The 24191-nt window shown below is 38.3% G+C and overlaps 1 protein-coding gene across 3 annotated transcripts in view; it reads right to left on the bottom strand.

Annotated features, from left to right (window-relative positions):
* Nucleotides 1-455: 455 nt before the first annotated feature.
* Nucleotides 456-24191, bottom strand: part of GPAM (glycerol-3-phosphate acyltransferase, mitochondrial) — a 45517-nt gene continuing 21781 nt past the window's right edge. For 2 of the 3 annotated variants that reach the window (XM_056350996.1, XM_056350995.1), the window contains exons 5-21: nucleotides 23142-23255; nucleotides 21788-21937; nucleotides 20769-20865; nucleotides 19506-19642; nucleotides 18059-18158; nucleotides 17136-17348; nucleotides 16634-16747; nucleotides 14563-14648; nucleotides 13476-13591; nucleotides 12708-12778; nucleotides 11299-11563; nucleotides 10638-10780; nucleotides 8975-9052; nucleotides 6309-6449; nucleotides 5167-5356; nucleotides 4997-5055; nucleotides 456-3803 (exon numbers count right to left, since the gene is read on the bottom strand). In XM_056350996.1, the coding sequence (XP_056206971.1) occupies nucleotides 3687-3803; nucleotides 4997-5055; nucleotides 5167-5356; nucleotides 6309-6449; nucleotides 8975-9052; nucleotides 10638-10780; nucleotides 11299-11563; nucleotides 12708-12778; nucleotides 13476-13591; nucleotides 14563-14648; nucleotides 16634-16747; nucleotides 17136-17348; nucleotides 18059-18158; nucleotides 19506-19642; nucleotides 20769-20865; nucleotides 21788-21937; nucleotides 23142-23255 (2191 nt within the window). In that variant the 3' untranslated portion in view covers nucleotides 456-3686. The remainder of the gene's footprint in view (nucleotides 3804-4996; nucleotides 5056-5166; nucleotides 5357-6308; nucleotides 6450-8974; nucleotides 9053-10637; nucleotides 10781-11298; nucleotides 11564-12707; nucleotides 12779-13475; nucleotides 13592-14562; nucleotides 14649-16633; nucleotides 16748-17135; nucleotides 17349-18058; nucleotides 18159-19505; nucleotides 19643-20768; nucleotides 20866-21787; nucleotides 21938-23141; nucleotides 23256-24191) is intronic. The other variant, XM_056350994.1, reaches the window with a different exon arrangement.

Below are 24191 nucleotides of genomic sequence, written 5' to 3'. Positions count from 1 at the left end.
TCACATTTGCCAGATGCTGTCAGAATTGCTGACAAGTGCTTATTGCGCCCCAGGTCAGAGAAGGGAGTCCGCAACACCAGAGCTGCCCCAGACTCCTTAACGACACCCTCCCCTTCCCCTGTAAGGCGAGAGGAATTTTAAAAGAGGAAGCCATGTACAGGAGCCTTGAAGGGATGGGGAAAACAGAGAAGCAAGACGGCACCTCTGCATCGCAACAAAACAGGCGGTGACTCAGGAGTCAGGATGTCACCTCAATCTGCTTCTTAAATGGTTCTGCTCCACTACATACACTGGTAGAGAAACATCTACAATAAAAGCTTTTCATGGTTTAATTTCAGAAACTACCTGGGATGGAACAAAGTTATTGAATCAATTACCTTGGCAAGTTACTTTAAAAAACCCCAAACAACAACAAAAATAAACCAACCCCCAAAAAACCCAAACAGTAGAAGAGCTTGTTAAATGTCGTATTAGCAAACAGTTTAATTTATTAAAATGACTCCAGTACATCTCTGTGCTTCTACAACAGACACGGCATTACATGTAACAGGTAAAATGTGGTAACATTCTCAAGGAAGCAGTATCAGGCTCATTAGCACAGAAACACAAGAGCAACAGTATCTTACATCACCTCCCAGCTCAACCTTCTTCTACACGGCAGTTCTGATACCTCTCTGTGGAGCAGGCTGAATGCAAGCGTGATATATGCTTCCCAGGCAGAGATAGGTGAATAAAGCCCTATGCTGCCAAAGAGAAGGCAGGTATGCCTCCCATGGCAGTGCAAGTAGAAAGTAAATGTATTAACGCATTTACGATCCCTGGGGGCCGGGGTAGCTGTGGTGGCACAGAAAGTGGAATTCTACGTTTTCATCACTCTAAAAACGTGAGATCTACAGGATGCATACGGAAAGATTAAGTTTCTAGTATCATGAAAGATCCTGGCCCAAAAAGACTTGCACACCTGAGTAATACGCGCACAAGAATGATGAGACTTGTGTAAGTCTTTGTAAGAAGAGAGTCTTAAGATACATTTGTGGTAATTCAGGGCCAGTCCTTTCTTCTTTACTGGTTAACTTGAAATGAACACAACCTGGCATTCTATCAGCAAAGAAAACATGAGAAGTTAATAAAATCAGAAGACACTGAAGGTGTAAACACAGTGCAAAACTGTTGGGTTTAGGTTTTGACTGTTACAGCCTGATAATTTTATATTCTGTGCTTTATTTTCAGGGAAAAGCATAGTTGTTGTGTGTCATAAAATACACACTTGCATATATATGTATACATACACACTTGCTGCAGAATGCAAAGGCTTCCAGTGGCATATGATTCATAGTACTCGCTTCTCACATGCAGGTTTTTTTTTTTCATACAAAACTAAACCGGTTTTAGAGGTGCCCCCTCCCTCTGCATACCAAATTATTCATTAATGTGTATTCACATGCATTATTACCCTACCCGCTCACTGATTTATATTAACCAGAGTTTGTTTTTTTTTTTTTTAACATAAGCCATAAATTATCTTAATTGCAACACCTAGCCCAAACACCCCAGTGACCACAGTACTCCTGGGTTTTATGATAACTAATATGTCAGTTGGCAGAACAATGGTAATAAAATGACCCAAGTTTTGTTTGCTTCATATTGCTTCATTTTTAAAAGTCTTTATATACAATCTTTGCTGTTAGTACACTTCAGATTTACTGAAATGCAGTAAGCTACGCGAGCTCGTTATTCAGAAGCACCTGGTCTTTTTTTGACATTAAGTGGAAGCCATCAGCAACAACCGTTGTATCGAGAGCATTCATCAGGTTAACCAACAGTGCACATCAGCTAGTACGAGATGAAAATGTTTTCAAAATAGCTAGTAGACTTCACAAAACAAATTAGGTGTGATGTAGTCACTATCCTGCTGAGACAGCAGAAGGACATAAGAACAACAGCGACTCTACGGTCAGTTTCTATCCATATTAATGTAGCTTTGGTTCAGAAATTCTTTAAGTGTTGTAGAGCACCTGGTTTAGTGACAAAACACATGCATCTCACAGTGCTAACAGTATAATGCTAATAAACTGCAGGTTTCAAATATTAATAGCATTTAATAAAAAAACTTTACAGAAATCTTCTTGTTGACGAATGTGCAGTACAAATGCAAGCTCCTTGGCCACAAACTTAAAATTGTGTGCATCGGTTTTGTGCTGGCATAACAGTGCAAGTGCTGGGATTCAAGTATGCTTTCCCATATTTATTAAGCAACAGAGATTACATGAAGAAGTTTGGGGGATTTTCTGCTCACATGGCCAGGACACGAGAATCAAGCGAAACACTGCAGTGATTGAAATGTTTGACTTCCCTCATACAGAAGGCCATCTAAATGAGGAAGACCACATTTCACAAGCAAACCAGCTTCACATACCAACAAGTTATTGCTTCAGCTAGATCAGCTGTACTAAAACCACAGGACTACAGGTTGCAATCTAATCTCCACTCACATGAAGAGAAGATGAAATCTACAGTGCAAGTCCTCCATGCAAAAGGACTAAATCGCAAGACCGGAGCCCTGTTTCATCGGACAGAATTTAATAATCATTCACTTTTGTCTGAGTGGGTTTTTTGTCAGTTAGATCAAAGCAAAAGTATATTGTTTATGATATTTCTGTTTCTAGAGGTTACTCTACTTCATGCCAATTTAGATCTGCTCAGCAACAGAACACAATATAAACATTTGTTTCTGAAGAATTGCAGATGTTATTGCTGAAATTTTTAGGGCCATAATTAAAAATTATTTCACCAAATCAAGTCTTTACTCCGCTAAAAAAAAAAATAAAATCTGACATCCCATTAATTAAAAACCCAAAACCTAAACTTAATAACTTTTTTCAATTAAATAGTAATCTAAGATTTTACAAGATATTCACATTCAGACAAACGTCTCCTGCCTGTCATCTGGCTGAATGACAGATGCCATAATAAAAACAGGAACGCTACTCTCACATTCATGACAGCAGTGATTAGTGCAGCTTACCACTGCACTACACAGCTCCAATAGTGCAAGGTGTGCCTGCTGACTCTTTTCACAATCATCTGCTACATGATCATTATTCTCAGATGTCTGTAACTGTTAATTCTCATTAGAATTTTGGCATTTATGTTAACATTTATGAAAAACTATGGCTTTATCCATGAAATATATATCCTGCCTAAGCAAAAGTTTTAAACCATTTATTTAAAACAATAAAACTGAATTGGAATGAAAGTTACTTGTTTATGCCATAAGCTGTGTTGCCACTAAACTCAAGATCTCAGGGTTAGCTACAGATCACCAATATGTGTATTTGTGCATGTTACAGTCTTTAAAAGTGTATTTAAAATGTAACACTGATAAAACTTCACTCTTCATTTTAAATCTAATTCTAATCATTTATCTTACTATTTTTTTTGCAACACATTTAATAACTTGTATCCAAAGTGTCATCTGAGTATCACTGTATTACAACAGGATTGAGACTGTAAGAAACCCATAAATGCATACATAAGAAGGCACTTGTCTTCCAGTAGTTCAAGTCAAAGAAGGCCTTACCCAGACAGTGGCACCTTACACTTTGAAGGATTAGAAAATGTCCCCAGGCTTTGACACAGCCTCAAAACCTGTCCTCACGTCCCTGGACAAAGGTGCTCTATGTGGTCTATAATACCATGAAGCTCATGATGAATTCCAGTAGTTTTTGCCTGTTGCGCTGAGGTAGGAACGTAGTGCTTAGTTCCAAAATGGTGTCTCTCCTTTGTTTCGTCTGACTGAAAACCTAAAGCACAGCATGAATATATGTGAATACCACCATGTTCAAGGTCTCTTCTTTTGTGATAAAATTTTAATGGTCTATACTAAATTTGCCCTCATTTTCAAGACTTTTTTTCCCCTCTTTTCTCCTTTCTTGAAGGCTTAGATGGCATTGCTTTCAGGTATTATTAGAATTCACTCAATGTTGAAGCCCTTCAAGTGATACAGAAGAATAGAAACCGAGGAATAAGCACAGCATATGATAAACAGCCAACTCTTAACAGCAAGGGATAAAGCACACACTCAACAGGCACCTGAATTCAAAGTGTAAGCACTTTGAAAGGAAGAATTTAGATGCTATGCTCTAAATAGATGCTCAGCAGATGCTACCTAGTTCTGTTTTTCCAACAGCAGAATAAACTAGTATTACAGCAACGGATTTGTTATGTGCTTTCTTTGCAGCTCTCACACTCTACAGGAAGATACCTGTACAACAAGCTAACTGTTGTTAGATTATTTAATACACCAGAATTTAAAGACAGAGACTTCAAAACCCTTATCGAGCAATACTTTGCCTAAATGCTGATGCTTTCAAAATTATAACGCTAAATCCCATCTGGCATTCAGGAAGTGTTGTCATTCTGATGAAACAAAACCCCTTCATCTGCAAAATCTAGACAGGTGATTGAAAATTCAAAATGCTAGTGGTAAAGTGCAAAACTAATCCTTTGTTTTAAGAACACCTATATCCTCATGGTGGACACCAGAGGTCTGTTAGGATGGTTCTCTGGGACCACCAATCACTGCTAAGCTAAAATTCAGTAACTAATAATTTTTTGAAGATTTAAGTAGTCCTTCAAAATTAAATGTAGCTATTACTAAGCACAGAGCTTGCTCTCAGCCTTCCAACTCTTCCAGCACTGGTGTCCAATAAGGACATGGAGTAGAGCAGGGGAACTTCATTCACTGTGAATAAAAATGTCTAGTCACCTAGACAGGTTTTCTCAGGGGCAAGAAGTGCCCTGCTCTGCAAAGCGTGCTCTTCTCCTGCAGCCCTGAGCCTTAAGGAAAGCGGAATGCTCAAAACCCACAACACTTCTGCACAGATATATTCACAGATTTTAAACTGACATTGAACAGGTTTTGTGAATTGTCAAAATTGTGCTCATTATTAAACTGGAACTTAACAGTCTCCAGCCTTGATCACAGAACACTTACCCCAATTTCCTTAAAAACTTTCACTGCGTTTTTCACGTGACTGTAGGTAGCACTCTCAGCTGTAAGAAAGAAACCCCGGAGATAAACAAACTGCAACTGAATTTGGACTAGCTTGTATTAGGAGGAACACAGAATGAATCAAATCCAGTTCCAAAACCAGTGTAACATACCATATACAGCAACATTCTTCTCTGTCCTGTTTATTAAGTGCCTGTGTAACTTTTGAAGGTATTCAGACTCTGAAACAGGACCACTAAAATTGTGCACGAAGATGACAGCAGAGCTATATGCCTCCAGTAAAGGTCCCAATAACCTCTGCAGGAAAGTGATGTACTGCTGGTGCTCTTGAGACTGGCTCACCTAAGAAAGGGCAACAGAAGCTTAGGTGACAGAGACCAGTGGAAACAATATTAATTACCTGCAACACAGTACACAGCAAAATGGCAGCTGAAATAATTCTTAGTACAAAAAGGAATACGGGGGCACAACACAGCACATTATGGAAGCATAGCAAAAAAAGCAGTTTTCTACAAGGGACAAAATAGGCACTGCACATCACAGATCAATGTTACTTTTTTCTCCTGCAGGGTATTAATAACTATATTCCTAAGTTAAAATTAAAGACATCATGAAGTTCTGCAGCCAGCAGCAAGGTTGCCATACATCCACAGAGATGGGTATAAGTTCGCAAGTGTCAAAAAGGTATCCTAAAGAGTGCTTGTGTCAGCTCTGTGAAAAAACGGTAATACGTCTAAAATCAACATGAACAATCTATGAAGTGAAATTTAGGCTGAAAATAATTACCAGCTGGATGCACCCCTTTTAGAGTGTGTGCCATCAGTAAAGAATAAAACATTTAGAGCAGGGGTCCGCAAACTACGGCCCACGGGACAGATACGGCCCCCCAGGGTCCTCAATCCGGCCCCTGGTATTTACAGAACCTCCTGCCCCGGCCGGGGGTTGCAGGGGGAACCAAGCAGCCGCAGATGACTGCCTGCCACTGCATCCACGTGCCGGCCCCCTGGTTAAAAAGTTTGAGGACCCCTGATTTAGACACTAAGGTACTTGAGCCTTTATCAGTTTTCATTATACTAACCATTGCCCTTCCATCTCTCTATAAGATTATTTGACATTTTTTCAACTGTTTTCCTCATGGGAAGGAAAGGTGTTTTACTGACTGTATCAAAATACAACAGACAAATACTGCAAACCAGCAAAAAGAAATAGATTATCATTAACCTTCCCAAACTAGCAAAGTAGTTTGTATCTCTTGCAACAGGCTTCAGCATTATTAGCCTTAGGACAATATTACCTTCAGATAGCAATCTCTCTGTTCTTCTCCAAAATCACTGTCTTCATCCTCCTCATCACTTCTCCAGGATAACGGCTCAGGGAGTTTTTTATCCCATTGCTGTTCTGTAAGACTGGGGCTAACATCCTCCTGATCATCCTGCTTAAATTTGAAAGATAAGGTGGTAAATAGGTAAAAAATCCAGATCCAGGCAAACAATAGATTTATTTTATAATCATATCTGACTTAGTCCATTCATTAACTAATACTTAACAAAAGCAGGTGAGACCCAACTATAAAGAAGGTTGGGACAAGCAGAGAGAAGAGACATTTGGTTAAAAAGACTGTTTTTCTTTAGTTTCCTGTCACATAATAGTGAAAATCTTTCACGTGTGGCTGGACCTTCCTACAAGATATCAGGCAGCAGCAATTGCCAAGAAAGTATTTTCAGTTGTGTGAGGACAAAAAGTTGAGACGCTATCTGGATGTGGATGCTCCTAACCTCCGTACTACTGCTGCCTACAAGACAGAGTAGTAAACTCTGTGTTATTACATTAGAGTAGTTAAAATCTCAATTAATGCTACAAACTACTATTTGGAAGTGGTAAGTTACTGCCTCTAATGATGCTGTTCTTGCATTTGACCCCACGTGAGATATTGGTTGGTATACAATGAGCCCATTTTAATCACAAAGGCCAAAAATTAAACCTTGATTACGCTAGTGCAAGTGTGTCAGAAGTTCAGATGTACAGTATCTGAGGGGCAACAGGAATACTCCACCTGACTGATCAATATTTGATGTAACATTCAATTTCAACAATAAATCTTCAGAAATTAGTTTAAGAGATAGTAAACACACATTTATTTGAAAGAATAAGGGAAGCCTAGTGCCAATCATTCACCATTATCTGTTTTGCTCAAAGCAGCAGAACAGAAAGGTTTTTCAGAGGTCACCAGTGCTAAGTCGCAGATGAAAGACCCCCATAAGGTTATTCCATTCAGAAATGGGAATCAGGCAAGATTAAAACTAAATGGGTAACAGACACATTGTAGATGTGTTAATTTCTTAATATTCAAGACAAAGAAAAAGGCCTCTGCAGCAAATGAAGAATGACATCCTTCCAAATCTTACACTCTGACCAAATGTTTTATTTTGAAAGAAGCAAAGGTCAAAAAATAAGTTTTTAAAAACACAAAGTGTTCGCTATGTATTATGAATATTTATTAATTTTTGAAGTAGACACTAGAATCATAGGAAAAGAATTTTTAAAAAACATGGGTCAATCTAGCTCAATTTAATGGGAAATTTATCAGAGTGTTAGTGTCAGCAGTAAACTAAAATAATTGGAAGGGGCAGAAGCTAGTGACCTTTCTTTGAGAACAGGTTGTAAGAACCCCACAAACATCTCCAAACTGTCTGAAGTCATGAAACAACCATTGCTTACAGTGTTTCCACTCATTATGCAAATTATTAACATTTTAAAAGTAGCAAGCAAGTACAGAGGCTTTCTAAGTTTAAGAAATTTACTGACAAGATATATCTCTTTTTTAAGCATTCAAATGTTGCGCTGCTGATGTGTATCAGACAAGACGGGCAAATATTTGCACACTGCATAACAGCTATCTATATCCCAGCTATAAACGGCAAAGTACCAGGCTCAGCAACCAAAACTTACAGAAGAACCCTCAGGACAGGTCTCATGCTTGAGTAGACCAATTTTCCCTATCCATCACCAGGCATGGAACATACAGGATTTTTCCTAATCCTCTCATTAGCATTCATTTTTGGATTTATCTAATAATGATTACAATCTAATACATGGCATGTCAGTAGTTCAGATAAAAAGCAAGCAGTAGCAACTCCAAAGGAGAATGTTCAATATCCAGGTATATCAAGTAAATAGTACCTATGCTTACATATAATAAAAATGGAAACACGTATCAGAAGGCATGCTGTAAGATTAGAGTGAAGCAGCGGCCGTTAACAAATACACCAGAAGCAGCTCTAGCCTCCTTCGAAACTGCAGAGCTGCAAGAAGAGAGCAGCCAAATATGTAACTCCTGTTTCATGGCCTCTTTAAATTGTGTTGCTTCCTCCTGTGCACCAAGGTTTGTTTATTGTGCATTAAAAAAGTTTGGAAAGGAAAGGTAAACGGAGTAAACTGCCCTCTGTTCCCCAGGTTTTCTTTACACTGTATGCCTCTGGCAGATTGCACCACACAGCAACTCTAGGACATCCCTGAAACTGCAAGTTGTGCTAGCGCAGGAGGTTTACAATAATTTCAAGATCGATGCAAAGAATAAAAGAATGACAGAAGATCTGGACTACTGACTCATGTATGGTAGAAAGTAAACATCCATGTAGCTATGCTACAATTTGAAAGGGCTCCAATAATAAAATAAACCCCCATTTTACAAGACAGTATAAAAAATGTGTCTTCCTCAGTAGGTTTAATGGAACAATGAAATTACACACAGAGTCATTCCTAGCATCACAGGATAACTATATTCAAATGTCTGACGCTTACAAATGTGGGAATGAAGTAGTATCAGTCCTGGACTTGTTGTTCCAAGCCTTCAGTAACAGCATATATTTAGAACAAGATTCACAAATCAGAAGCATAAACCACTTACAGCTAAAGTCAAGTACAAGAAACAAAGCTCATTTAGTATCTCTATGCCTTTACCTCAGCCACCAGAAGAATGCCATACTGTATCAGCCTTTCCACAGATTCATGGCAAACTTGATATATCACCTGGCAAGGCTGCACAACATAAAAGAAATGAACTGAAAAAAAATCACATCCATTATACCCATTATAGCAATACCAGTTCTCCATTAAGTATGAATGGTTTAGATACAGCAGCATTATTCCTTTTAAGTTATTAAACTTTTACCAGCATAATCCCAATGCGCCACTCTTATGTTTATCCTAGCAAACAGGCAGACATTAAAAAAATTAAAGTGAAATTGGATATTTAAAATTTGCCCAATTATTTTTTTTTTTAAGAAATGCATTATCACCACACTGGTAGAAAAACACATTAAATACTCTCCCCTCCTTTAATCACCTCTAACCAAATTTTATTTTAACAGTTCTGGAATAAAATAATTATAAAACTAAAATCATTGAGACCCATACCAGTGATTTATTTGGAATTTAAAGGAAAGCACACTTTCAAGAAATTCCTTTATATGTTTTGAAACTGAATTAAAAAAAACATAAACCTCTTTTACATTGTTTGTAATCATGTAGGAAATATTTTTAAGTTTAAAAAATAATCAATTATTAACTTCGAAAGCAGAAGGATAAGATTACTAAAGAACCCCACGCTATGAGCTACATTACTGCCTAGACAAAAACACTAAAAGTAGCTTATGCTTCATTTTAAAAGGCACAAGTCAGAGACACATGTACAAATGTAAGAATTCAAGAATCTCCAGAATTCCAAGTAACTTCTATGCATAAGAAAGAAAAATACCTAGCACTTAAAATTGCAAGTATGCAGAGTGTAAGCATACAGTGTCTGAAATCTGAGATAACATCAGGTCTCTTCAGTGTTTTGTAACAACACAAAAACCAAAGTCAGGCCGTGTTTAAAACTGCCACTAAGTACTAGGTGTGACACACTGTGACTATTGCACTCCTATGCAAATCAAGAATATCTTTAGAATCTGGAGCCTTAGTTCCCAGCATAATTCCAATCATCTGCGCAAACTTGTATGAGTTGGGTACTCTCAAAGACTTGTATATATGTAAAAAAATACTTAAATAGTTTGGGCAGAACGGAGATAGAGTTGCGATGTTCTAATGACATAAGCGACACAAAATCTGTTAGAAGGCGTTAATCAGCCCAGCCTCAAGTTGTGGGAAGCTGACAGAGATCGAGCGAGCCCCTCTTCTTTCTCGGGAAAGGCCTCATGCCAGCGCAGCAGGAGTGCTGCAGGCTCATCCCAGCATCACTCACTTCAGCACTCCAGTCAGCATGGAGCCCAAAAAGCAGACCAACTGGTTGTGTCACACCTTGCCGAGGAAACAAGGAAACAACAGGAGCTGGGGCAAGTTAATTCACCTGTTATCTTAGGCCTGACATCTTTTGGATGAACTGTTCTGATGGAGCCACAGCCATTCAGATGTTCAGACACCTCCCTGAAGCAAGTGGGATCAATGTTATCTTCCTCCTTCAAATTATATTCAGCCTCTTGATACCCACTACCACCAGACTGTACTTACAGCAAACTGTGTAATTAGAACTGTGACACTTGAAGCATCGATTAGTTTTAAAGTAATATACACAGTTACAAGTGGAACAAAATTTGCAACATGGACAATCAAAGCAATTACTTACCAAAGATACAGTAAATTCATTAGAAAGCAAGTAACACAAGCTTGCAGCTTTTCGGACCAAGTGTTCTTGACTAATCAAACTTGGAGAAGCACCATTGGAACAATTTCTGTACCTCCTACTCTGAACCGCATGAAGACTACAGGCTAGAACAGAAACAAACAGAAGCAAAGTTTATTTTTCCGAAGAGTTTTATAGCAAAGGAAACATAAAACTTTTGTTTTGCCTATTTCTAGGCTTAAAAGCCATCCAACATTACACATACAATTGAAGAATAAAGACAGAATTCACCGCTATTTTACTTGTGTCTAGTTAATGACAATTGAAACAAAATCTTAATAAAGCACATGTTTTGCCATGGTGGCTCAAAACTCTGATAGTGGCTTGGCTATAGCAGTGACCAATAAAAAAAAAACCAACAACAAAAAACCAAACACAAACAAAAAACCAACTTCTATGAAAGATAAAGGACGATGGGAAAATTCCAGAAACAAAACACAAGGTTACTTTAAAATTGGTTTTGTTAGGGTAAACTTGGGCTGAAGCAGGGAGGGAAGAAATATACAAAAGTAAATTACATGAAAAACCGATGAGTTTCTTTGTGCAGATATTTTGACTTCATGGATTACAAGAAAGTCTTTCCTTGGCAAATTTCAAAACATACCAATAATGGCCTCTTTAATGAATACATGAAGTACTCCGTTGCTGTAGAAGTTGAGCTCAAAGACAGCAGGTATTGTCGTGCTGGGAGTGATGAAGAACTCATTGTTTCGGCTAGTGTTTGTGATATTTACACAGTTCCCCAACAAGTGGATGGCATGCATGACAACATCATCCGAGTTCCCTGAAAACCCCAAGTCAAAGTCACGGGCTAAGACTTCCTCCTTCATGGAGAAGAAATCTTCTACCAACCTGGAAAGATCAATTCCCTAGGTACAGAAACAGAATCACACAGTGAAAAAAATTTTTCTGCACAGGAGTTTACCTGTAAACCACATACCTAGCAAACACATAAAAAATACAATAATTGTCAACAATCCAAAGCACCACAGTCATACTAGAAAAATTTATTCCCATGGAGAATTTGCTGCAATAGTCCACAGGTTCTTTATTACATGCAATTATATTTTAAAGCCATGCAGGTATTTGGGAATGAAAGTTTTTTGTTTGCTTCTTGGTTTATTTCACGACCTGCAGAGACCTGAGCTGTTCTTCAAGAATGTGTCAGAGATACCGCATTTCTATTACTTATGCTATAAAATGAATGATCAATTATCTGGGAATATTGTAGTTAACAGAACTATTCAATTGTTTGGGGACAGGAGGAAAAGCTTTGCCTCAAGCACTTCTTTTCCCTGTTTTTTTGTCAAGATGGCTTCAGATCACAATGCAAAATGCTTTTTTGATCCCACTATTTTAGGAAATTATAAAGACCGGACTGATGGGAATGATGATCCTATTCTCAACAAGCAAGATTACACATCTGACCAATATTTTTCAATTTGTTCTCAATATATGTGCAATAAAAGCTTCAGCTTACAGGGAGAAAGAATTGCAGAAAAACCGCAAAACACACTTGTACAAGGAAAAAAACAGTCTTCCAAGGCCTACGCACAAGCCTTCAGTTAAACATTAGTACCATTATGTCATTGTGATATAATATTCTAGTATTGAGGACCAGCGAAACTAATTTGAAAATTAACAGAAGAGTTTCTAGCATATTCAATGACGAATGTGTTTGAGATCTAAAAAACAACCTTAACACAATGAACCGAAACCATGTATTCTTTAGAAAAGCTTAACTACATTTTGAATTACAAAAATCTGTTTCCACATGAGTATTTATTATCTCCCATTCAACAACAGCTTATCTTCAAGTATCCACTACTAATTAAAATACTAGCACTCAGACTACCTGAAATCCACTTTAATTTAAACACGTCTTTCTTCTTCTATTAGTATCATATAATAGTATAATGCATACTGTTTAATTAACAAGGCTAAAGTAAAGGCTAAAATTTTATGTTTAACTAAACTTAAAGTTTGGCTATTTAAGCAGCGTGGAAACCTTACCTGCCTGTGTCTGTACAGCAGCAAACAGGCAACGATGTGTGTAGACATCACAGCACAGGACTTGTTAGCAGCTAGAGGGAAACAAGATAAACTGGTTAGGGACCTGAGAAGTGCAGAACATCATTACAAATGAAAGAGTACTCATTATTTAAAAAAAAAAAAAAAGAAGTGATATTGGCATAGACCTGTACCTTCTGAATGAAATACAAAGTGTATCATGTCTATATAGTAACAATATTCATCAATTAACTTGAACTAAGAAGGCCGAGTAAAGCTTAAATGTTTACTAAGCTAAGTACTGCATCTCATATCACAAATCACAGATCTACTGACTGAAGCATACACCATACAATCTATAAAACCTGGCAACAGTGGTTCATGCATACAGATGAGTTAATGTGAGTACGGTCTTAAATAATGCCATTAACTTCTGCATTAAGTTCTTCTGCAATAACCTCTCATATGAAGTGATAAGAAACCAGCATACCAGCATGACAGTCAAACACTTCAGAGTACAGCAAGTTCAGCATACTAGTCCAAGGAATACAAAAGTTAACAAAGCAATCAGAATAAAAAGCTTGTATTTAATCAGAAGGAGGTGGGAGGGAGGGAGACAAAGGATGGAAAATTGTCCAAAGAGCATCTCAAGTCATGAAATGACCACCCGATTGGAGGGAATTGGGAAAGTACGACATTGCATGAACTAACTTACTGTTTGGCAATCAGCAAAACGTAACAGGCAGCTGATAGTCATAGTGTGACACTTACTGAACAAAATATGCTCAGCCAAGTTGGATATCAACTCTCTTCTGAAGGGTTCACTGGTGATATCCCTGGAGCTGGGCAGAGAGGCCTCTGTACCTTCATCCACAGTACCATTAGGTCTGAATACAGAATAAAAATTCACATTATGACATTTAGATTTTGATCAAAATGTAAAATAATTTGGAATAACATTTTTTTTTAATACACTAACTGAACTACAGTGCAAAACATCACTACGCAGTCTGGTAAAGGCACAAAAATGTTATGCATAACAAGCTCCACAAAAATTTTAGTATCTACCAACTTCTGATTATTTCTTCACACTAAACAACAATCCCAGCTAAGACTATCAAAAGAAAAATCACAACCTTGTCCTACGGCTATTCATGACTTTGCCTTTACATCACTTGCATGTCACTTCTCTCTTCCCTTCAGTGAATATGAAAACAGTAGATTAAGCAAATTGCCTAAAAGGTAGTTTCCAGCCCAGTCCCCTGTACAAACTAGAAATGGATCTTTGTACGGATCTACAACTTTCTAAAGACAAATGGTTGTCTCTACTAGAGCCACACAGGGTTGTACATGTCCAGAAAAGACCTCGACTAAAATGTGTATCTGTGTAATAAATGCAGATCTAGCCCTTGAGCACAGTTTTGCAGTTCTGAGTGACAGTCACCTGCTTGAGTAAGGGGTACTCACGCCCAGGTCCTATTTACTTTGGAATTATACCAAAACCTACTTGAAATTTTTCTGAGGTTTAAAACCAAATCCTTCATTTTTCATTGTGTCATTTTTTCCCTAAGTTATTCCATAAAATTTAGACAAACAGAGGTCATTAAAATAAAAAAATAAAAAAAGGAAAAAAGGAAAAAAGCCTCCTCGAGCTTAAACAGAGCTTCCCCGAAATAATGCAACTCTTATTATAAATTGCAGTTACAATTGTCTACGTTTGTAGTTTTTCTATACACAATTAGATCACCCTTGAGGAGTTCAAGCACTGCTCAGAATGTGGCACAGAACACTAAAAAGACAAGCAAACAAAAACCCCTAACTTGTCCTCCCTCTCCCCAGCACCCAAACAAATCTCTACCTTGATGGAAGTATAGCCGGTAACAAAGCTTGTTCCAAAGAAAGAGGAGCAGGCACAGGTTTTTGGCTTTGGCTGTTTACGTATTCCTGTTAAGAGAAGACTTGTTATTTTTTTGTACTTTTCCCACCCTATTCTTGCATTCAACTGGTATTATTATTTTATGAAAAAGGCAATTATTCAAAAATTCAACTGTGATTAAAAATAGCTCACGCTAAAAGAGCAGTAATAAGGTCAAAGAAATTAAAAGTTTTCAACAGTTTATTCACTTCTGATTTTATTTGGTGAAAAGGCAGACTTTCTACTGCAAGGAATCTGTACTTCATGAAAAACATTGCAATAAAAACAATGCATAACCCCTGTCAGCACCCTGCTGGGAACAACTCTTTTGTGACTAGCTTCTCCACGATTAAATTAATGAGAACTGCCTTCATTAACATGAGTGAGAGCAAAGTCTAATACCCATTCAGAAGCAACACTGTAATTATTACTTGCTGCTTCTTTCCTCAAACACCAGGATAAGGAGCTTCTCCAAAGGTAAACCCTAGCATAGAGACTCCAGTTGCAAGACAGACCCCTCATAGTGCCACAAACTAAAGCACCCAGGAAGCAGGCAAGGTCCTACATGCTGGGAATTCTTGAATCCCAAATTTCTCAAAAGCCTCTCTTTACAGTTTAGCATTCACATTACTCTGTTTTCAGGACGCTGTGTTCTTTCAGTTGCTATGAAGACTGATGTGGGAAACTAAAGAGCCACTTAACCTGCTGGTCAGGAAAACAGTTTCCTCCCAGGAAAGCTGCTTAGAAGACTCTCACAGCCAGCTCACTCTCTTCTGCTCCTAAGCCTGTGCTCACAGGACTGCAGACACTCAAAATTAACCCCCAAAGCTCAGTCTCCTTCAGAAAAACCTGCAGCAACATAACTACCTCGATTTAAAAATAGTTACACTTCTGCAAATCTTAGTTAGGCACACTTAAACAATGTGTGCCATTTATTATCTTTCTGGAGTACAAAAATGAATACACATACAAATGAGACCTGACAGAGGCTGCTAGGAAGGTAGAGTGATTAGCATTTCACTAGATTAAGTGGGCAGATAACCTTCTTTTCCTTACACTGATCCAAGAACAATTGCTAACTCCCTACCAAGAATAGCCCAAGCCTTCTCCTTTGGAAGTGAATTAACATCTTTTCCCTACTACGCTAATTATAATGCAGTGCAGACAGTCACAACAATTTCATGCTGTGGTAATTGAACCCTCCAAAGCTCTCCAACCCACTGCTTTTCTGAGAGAATTAGGGCAGAAAGAAGAACACCTAATTAATTTGAATAATGTTCTAGTAGGTTGTTGTTACAGTAATTAATCTTATTAAAGTCACACTAAAAATAAGGTATAATGTAGCAGAACACAGATTAGTGAAATGCAGGTAAATTGGGTATTAGTACTAGCAGATTCTGCAGAGAACAGGGAAAATAAAAGTGAAGGTACATACTACTGCACGACACAACAGTATTTGGTGAACTACTGTAGGTAATAGTTGTGTAAACTAATAACAAACCATGACTTTCAAAGAATATGCAGATTTTTATGATACATTACCCATGATACTTTTATAGCTACTAATTTGCTTAGCAGTTTTTAAAATCCAGTGACATAAATGCCCCTCCTCAACAACAGCGTAAGCCATTAAATCACTTAAAACTGGAGAACAGTATTATGTTTCCTTCAACTTCAAATGTCTCCTTCAAATGTGTCATCTCTTCAAATGTCAAACAATTTTAAACACTGTTTGTTAAAACAAAACAAAGATCCCCAGTAAGAATATTTACACCATTTCAAAACTAACATAACCCTTTATATCAACTCAGAGACTATTTCAGCTTAACACAAACATGTTCAAAGACTCACACATGCAGCAAAACAGGGATGCTTTTGTCCCACTGAAATGGGCTTCAGGAGATAACGCTAACGATGACAACCCACAAGGAGAAAAAAAAAAATAAACGTGTCCCACTATTGAAACATCAAAAATGTCAAACATTCAAAAGAATCCTCAAAATATCAAACTTACTTTTAAGGAAAACGGTTGTGCAAAGTCTACTCTGACACAGCCGTAATTCTTCCGCAGCATTCTGAAGACTCCTCTAGCTATACTCCAAAGACTTTCATTCTTCTTCGGCTTGCCCTGGAAAAAAATAGGTAGTTGTTCTGGGTTTTTTTCTCATTTGCAATTAAAAGGTTATGTTTAGAATTAAAATGCATGTGACAGCAGACAAAGCAAGCCCAAATCTTTAGGCATACCTCGTAAATTCAAGTATATCTACAGAACTACTTTTTCCACAGATATCCACTTGAACATACTATTTGTTGTGTCATGAATTTGCATTTAGAAGTCTGTCATCTGTACCTCAGCAGTCCCCATCACAGAGGTTTTGTGATTCACACACTCTTCAACACTAACACCAAGTACATGTGACAGAAGACTACTAGGACATTATTTAACTACGTAACACGTTGTCCTGCATATAAACAGAAAATTTCCTAGGCAAAACAAGTTGTTCATTTGCTCTTACCAGCTGTTCACTGTTATAGTGACCTTCAATTATACGATCATAAGAGATTCCCACGGGTATAATTAGGACGTCAGGAGTAGCATTTGAGAAGAGAGCATCCACCACCACAGATAAAAGACCTGCTCTAGCTCCAGATGCCTTTCCACTTCGAGACCGTGTGCCTTCCAAGAATATTTCTAAAAACTGCTGCTGTCTCAACAATTCTTCTATGTGCTGAATACAAAAGGATTGGAAAAGAGGTAAAAATAAGTATCTAATTATACCGGCAAATTCACATTTGAAATATACTGTCAGCGACCATTTCTTTTTTAAAACATTGGAAGATCATGAGTTGGCATGAATACAAGTGAAAACAAAAAAGTAATAATTAATGCCTGACACAAACCCAGACCAAAGCGCCACTGAATTTGCATGAATATACAAGCAGTATAATGCCATTTGTTCAAGAACAGCATCTCTAGCAGCAGTTGATCCAGCTGATTTGCATATGCCTCTCCTGATTCCTCAGCACACCCCATCTTCCAAGACTCAAATACAGCTATTATACTGCAAGGCCCAAGGGATTACACCAACCCATCATAAACAGGGACTTGCATTAAGTTAACAAAATCAGTGTAGATATGTCCCAGTACAAAATAAATTGGAGAAACAAGGCTGAAGTTTAACATTAATTCAGAGAGTATTAATTCCACTTTCTTTAATAAGGATTACACAAGGTGAAAATCTGCTTGTCCTCAAAGGTGCTGGGCATTCAATCTTTTTTCTATATGCTAAAAACTTCATACAAAAATGTATACTTTTTTTGCAGCATGAAACGTAAGACAAATTCAAAGCAGTAAAAAACATCCCCAGACTGATGGAACTCACTTTGCCTCTTGCCACCCAACTGAAACACTACCTGTATAAAGACAAGAAATACGTACCACGTAGAGCAAAGCTCTGTAGAGGAAGTCCTTACGACCATCAGGACTCTGATCTAACTTTCGACGAATGAAAAATCCACCTAGCTTGCGGATCAGTGTGCTACACAATAAAGAAGAATTATACTCATTGATTTCAGTTTGCAGGAAACTACTACATGTCCAGCACAAAACTCCTAGCACACAACAGGAACTGAAATGACTGAAATTCTCAAAAACGAAACCATATTACGCTATCTGCACATGATGGGACCACACGAGTATTACTCCGTTTAACTTAAGCAGGCTTCTCTACACTGTCTTGCTGCCTTTCACCCCCTTGACAGACAACTTACCTCTGCAGTGACCTGGCTGGGAGGCTGTGGTACACGGAGATGCTAGTGACGCACGTAACAGCTCACCCAGGCTGGCCCAAGCCTGTGCCGTGCTGCACATACAGCACAGCCTTCGTGCCCACACCGTGCTGCACAGTCCCGTGGCCACGGGATCAGCTCAGCCGGCCAGTTCTGACAGAGGAGCCTGCCAGCAGCTCCCACTGGGTACCAGCAATTACACCACCTGCGCAGGCTTGCCTTTATCTAACCATGCAGCAAAAAGTTCTCATGAGAACATCCTTTCTGCCTGACGATGAACAGAGGTTTTTCCTCTAAGAAAATCCTATACTAGCTCAAGTGACTGAAATGGGGTAACCTTTTCTGCAGAAAAGGGTGCGCACAGAATGCAGCGTGCAGAGGGAGGCCTGCTGGATGCTGCACAGCTCGGGGTTCCCAGCGTCTAAAGGGATGTTAGATTACTTATGCTAGTCTCTCTTTCTTTTATACTGCTAGGCCTAACAAATAGCATTGGAATTAATACTTTATAGAGTTTGAATGCCTTACTGGGATCATTCACACCTACCAGTGCAGAACAATCTCTAAGTTAGGGTATCCCCCTTCTTTCGTTTCCTGCAATATCCAGCGGCTTTTCAGAAAAAGTTATCATTTTATTTTTTGAGTTATCTCCAAAATCTGCCTCACAGAAACACTACCTAACAGACCTTAGGTTCTTCAGCCACCAGAAATGTAATTTAAACACAGACCAAACTGGAGTACTTTCCCACAAAGTATTATTCACTCAGCACTGTTACCACCCAGTAGCCAGCTCATTAAACTTCATGAAGAAGAGTGGTCCATTCACAACACTTTTTAACATACTCATCTTTCCTTAGTCACCTACCCACTCTGAGACTCCAAGAAGAAAGGAATATCCCTCCTTAACCTACTGAGGTTATGACACAGTTTCTCAGAAGGATTTTATTATGCTGTCTCTCTGAGCATGTAGTAGGAACCAAAGAAGTTCTACATGATGGCCCAATAATACTCAGACTATACTTGGACAAAAGATACATAGCACAATAGGTCACCTGAAGATCCCCCACCTCAGTCTTTTCCAGATAAGAACAGGTTATTACCTGAAGATGGGGATGTTGAGATTGTTCCCTGCAGCAATGTAGGGTGCTTTGATGTTATGGCAGAAAAGAATGAATGTAAGGAGCAGGTAGTCAATGTGGGATTTGTGAACAGGCAAGAAGATGAGAGGCAAATTCATCTATGGTGGGGAGAAGCGGAAAAAAGAGAGAAGACAGATGGTAAAAAAGGCATAATATTACTCCTTCTTAAAATCCATCATTGAGATTGCTAGCATCATATTATCAGAACTACCATATTATCAGAACCAATGCTAGTTTCTGCTTGTTTGTTTGCTTCTGGTTTTCATTCAGCTGTGACTGGGAGAACATTACAGTCAACTGTACTTCTTAATTTTCATTGACTGTAGCTTTCAGTTGTATTCATTACATTAACAATGATTAATACTCCCAGTTTCTTCAGACTCACAGTACTGAGACAACAATCAAACAATTAAAGGGATATGGCCAAATCATCAGTATCACCAATGTACTGCTGTTTCTTAGATATCAGCAAGGCTCTATGAACAGTGGGGTTCCCAAACACTGTAATCAAAAGGTAACAGAAAACAGTAAGAACCTTTTCTGTTTCGTTTATCTAATCCATCTTTCTAAGGCGAACCCTGCAAAAAGAATCAATTCCTTTGAGTGTAAAGAAAATAGAATCATGGAATGGGTTGGGTTGGAAGGGACCTTAAAGGTCATCTAGTTCCAGACCCCTGCCATGGGCAGGGACACCTGCTACTAGACCAGGTTGCTCCAAGCCCCATCCAGCCTGGCCTTGAACACTGCCAGGGATGGGGCACCCACACCTGCTCTTTGATCAATTTCAATAAATACTGAAGGACTGGGAACAGACTGCTAGTAAAAACCAGGAAAAGTTTATTTCTTAAAGCTTTTTATTCCAACTTAAGGTAAGAATGAAAAATCCTAAACAGATCTACTAATTTATAACTGGCTGCCTCAGCACAAAAAAAGAAATAATGCTGGATGCAGGTTATCTGAGGTAATCATTCAGCCTGATTGTTTCAGGATCAAATTTTAACTAAGGTAAAACCAGAGTTCACGTAGTTTTTTAGGTTACACAACTCAAAGAGCATTGCATGTAATTACAAACACTATTTCACAGATATGAGAGAGTTCTATCTATCTACAATCTGATTCCATACAGACTTAGCAGAACTCTCCTAAGAAGAGGCAGTGCTGTAAACGTTAACAGAAACTACATCAGCAATCTATCCTACTAGATTCTTTCCCACCCTCCCTTACCTCTGTTGCTGCTTTGACCATTTCTATTTGGCCTCTGTGGATCTGAATATTCCAGAAAAAGCTGTTAAACAACTTCAGTAACACCCAGCCAGTCAACCTGAAAGAAGAACAAACACAACTCAAAAAACTTCATTCATTTCTGCCTCCATTTTATAATGCTTGTATATGACTAAAAGCAAAGCCATAAAATCTGATTACTTCATATTCAAACAAAATTACTATCAATCAAATTGCATAACATTTTTTGCCTATCAGCTAAGCCACAGTTAGTAACCACATTTTAGCCTCCTGCAGTTATGACACAAAACTTGTTAGCATAAACCTCAGTGAAGGCTGTTCAAAGGGCACAGACCACTTTACATACAGGGCAAGTTAATGGAGCTCCTGTGATCAGTTCTAATTAGCTAAGCTAGTTAGGTGACAAGCATGTCTGGTCTTGTGGGGGAATTTAATACAGTTAAAAAATGGAGGGTTTGCATCACAGAATTTGGTGAAAGGGACTAGGAACATGACAGAGGCAAATTCATCCTTAGTAGTAAAGGTAGACACCACAGTAGAAGATTTTTTTTTAAAGACAAGACTCTGTCTGAGATATTTATAACTACAGATTATGATATTCAGTGGGATACAGGAAAAAGGGTCTTTCACAGTCTAAGATGCTGCAGCTAGCTGCTGTCGCTCGTATCAGTCTGAAACAACAAAACATACTAATACTGGTCTAAGCTTTAGCACCAAACGTAGTTTCAGGAGAAAATAAAAATAAAACTAAAACAATCTGTCTGTATTTAATCTTATCATAAGACTTATGCCTTGAAAAGGTGGAGGGTTTCTGCTCCATCTGAAAATGAAAAGTAAGTACCACTTCATTAGTTAACATTAGAAAAGGGATTTTTATGAAGAATGTATTATTTTTTAGAATAATTATTCATGAATAATGTGTTACAAGCTCTGCTGGTGTAATACAGAGAGCTTGGCTGTCCTTCTACCCATTGACAATACTGATGAGCCATTTTTCTTACCTGATTAAAGCCGGTGACACATTTGCTACCATTTCCTGCAGAATCTTCCTAGCTTTTTTCTTCACTTTGTTGATGGCTTTGGGATCCGTTTGAGCAAAACTACCTGGAGCACTTGGTTCAGAAGCTTCATCTACAATGGCCTTCTGGACTCTAACATTAAAAAGTAAAACTTATGAGACAGTCCTGCAACAAAAGAGTTTAAGTCACAGACAACTACTGCTGGGAATGAGCTGCATGTTACTATAGGAGTAACTTGCAGGCATAAAAGAACATGCACGCTGAAGTACTGCATACTCCAAATGCACAGAATTTAATTCAGCAGTTTTCTAAGCTCTGATTAAAAAGGTGCATGACGGATGAACGTTGACCATATAAAAGAGTTTGTACACAGTTCACAGGTATGATATTAAGTGATTGCCAATTTTCAGAAACAGTAAGTGAGGTTAAAAATGCAGAAAGAAGAGCTGAAATCTCCTGGTTTTCAGTATTTTTTTTCCTGCCATGGCAATTTCACTTACCTCAAACAGATTTATGCAGTTACTATTCTGCACTTCTACAGTATACTCCTCCTTGAATTCTCAGCTTTACAAAGTGTAACTAGATTTTATAAAGGCTAAGAAAGATTAAGTGGTCTAACACACCATAACTATGACACAACACAGTTTGCTTTACTTTTCCAAAGCAATACTATCATCTACAGATGGGACTTGAACATTAAAAATTCAGGAGAGTTAGGAATGTTAATGTAGGCAGTGCGTGCCCTCTGACAAAAGCAGACTCAAGGAGTGGGCATGCGGTTGAATTTCTTTGTGTCCATGGGAAAACTGACACCTTAATAGCTGATCAGGGGCTCAACGTCCCACTTACAATGCAGTATATGAAACACAAAACAAGCTGCACAAAATAAAGGGTGGGTATTTTATGCCATAGCCTTTACCTAGTTTTGCCTCACGCTCTGGGTGTACACTCAGGGTACTCTGAAATGCTGTTTTCCTCTTATTTCTGAAACACTGTCAATTTCCAATGGCTGCAGTGTGACTTCAGTCCCATGTATTTACATTAACTAGTTAAACAAACATTTGAAAAGTTACCATGTCGCAATTTATTTTCCTGTGTACTCTCTGCTGTCCACCCACTATTATCACTCATTTGGAGATTCATAATTCCTAATCCCCCCTCTTTTACTATTCAAACAGAAATTGCAAACTACAGTCCTGAAAGGCTGTGCTGCAGATACTGTATCTTCTAACGTTTTAAATAATCTGATTTTCAAAACCTGCCATTTCCAAATTCTTAAACCATATTATAATGTATCAGTCATTAAAAAAAAAAAGTTTATTTTGCATTATCTTACCTGCTGTTATTCAGCACATTTTCTGTCAGATTCTTGGCAAACATACCCTTATGAACATCCCTCTCTTGCACAAAAAGGACATAACAAAAGCGTCTTGCAAGCCACCCTCTGTACCTGCAAAAATATGAAGGGTGTTTGAGTGTGACCCTGAAAACACTTCACTGCCAGAAAAAAGAATATTGACCACCTGAAAATACAATTAAGAAGCAAAAGTAAATCAAATTTTATGAAAGGCTGCCTAAGGTTTTTGTATTGTCTAGTAAATTGCCAATATGTTAAGTTATGGGTGAAACAACTGATGTGTAATGTAAAATATCTGAGACAACTGGGGTCTGCATTACTTCAATTCAGGGTGACAGTGGCCTTAAAATATCCATAGTATCACAGGAAAGCAGTGACAAACCAGCACATACATTTTGTCTGTCCACTGGAACAGACTCCCCGGCCCAGCCAGGACAAAAGGAGAGAGAAGCAGTACTGATTTCAGATCCAGTGACTTTCCACTGAGGAACATAGATGCCCAGCTAAGAGGTTTGCCCGCTTCCTCAAGAAACAGACTCTTCATGGGAAAGTTACTCACATTGTACACACAGAGTAAACTCTCACAGACACTCCTGAAAATATGTTTGCATTAGCCACCAACACTAAAAACACTATTTTCATAACCTTTTCTTCCAGTATTTTTAAACACCCAGCCCTATGTGCTCCTATGTACCTTGTACTTCCAAGGTTTTAACAGGAGCAGAACCACTGAATAATCCGTAAATCTCTCTATGCATTCAAGCGTTTAAGTAAGGCAACTTAACTTATGTGGCCAGTCTCTTTTAAATAAACCCTGTCCTCTACTATCTGGATCATATAAGCAGCTATCACCTGAGAAAATGTTATTTTTCACAGTTTTCCTAACAGTACAGAAGATGCGCGTGACACAGGAAAGGCTAAAATCCAGTTCCCAACAATGAATATTCACTGCTATTTTGTCTCCTGGCCACCCACACTCACCAGGCCAGGACTAGACTAGACTAGGCAAGCCACCACACATGAGGGTCA

Source organism: Falco biarmicus, chromosome 9 (genome assembly GCF_023638135.1).
Source record: "Falco biarmicus isolate bFalBia1 chromosome 9, bFalBia1.pri, whole genome shotgun sequence".
NCBI classification, from domain to species: domain Eukaryota; kingdom Metazoa; phylum Chordata; class Aves; order Falconiformes; family Falconidae; genus Falco; species Falco biarmicus.
Note: the sequence above shows the minus strand (reverse complement) of the source record. Positions and strands in the feature narration are given on the sequence as shown.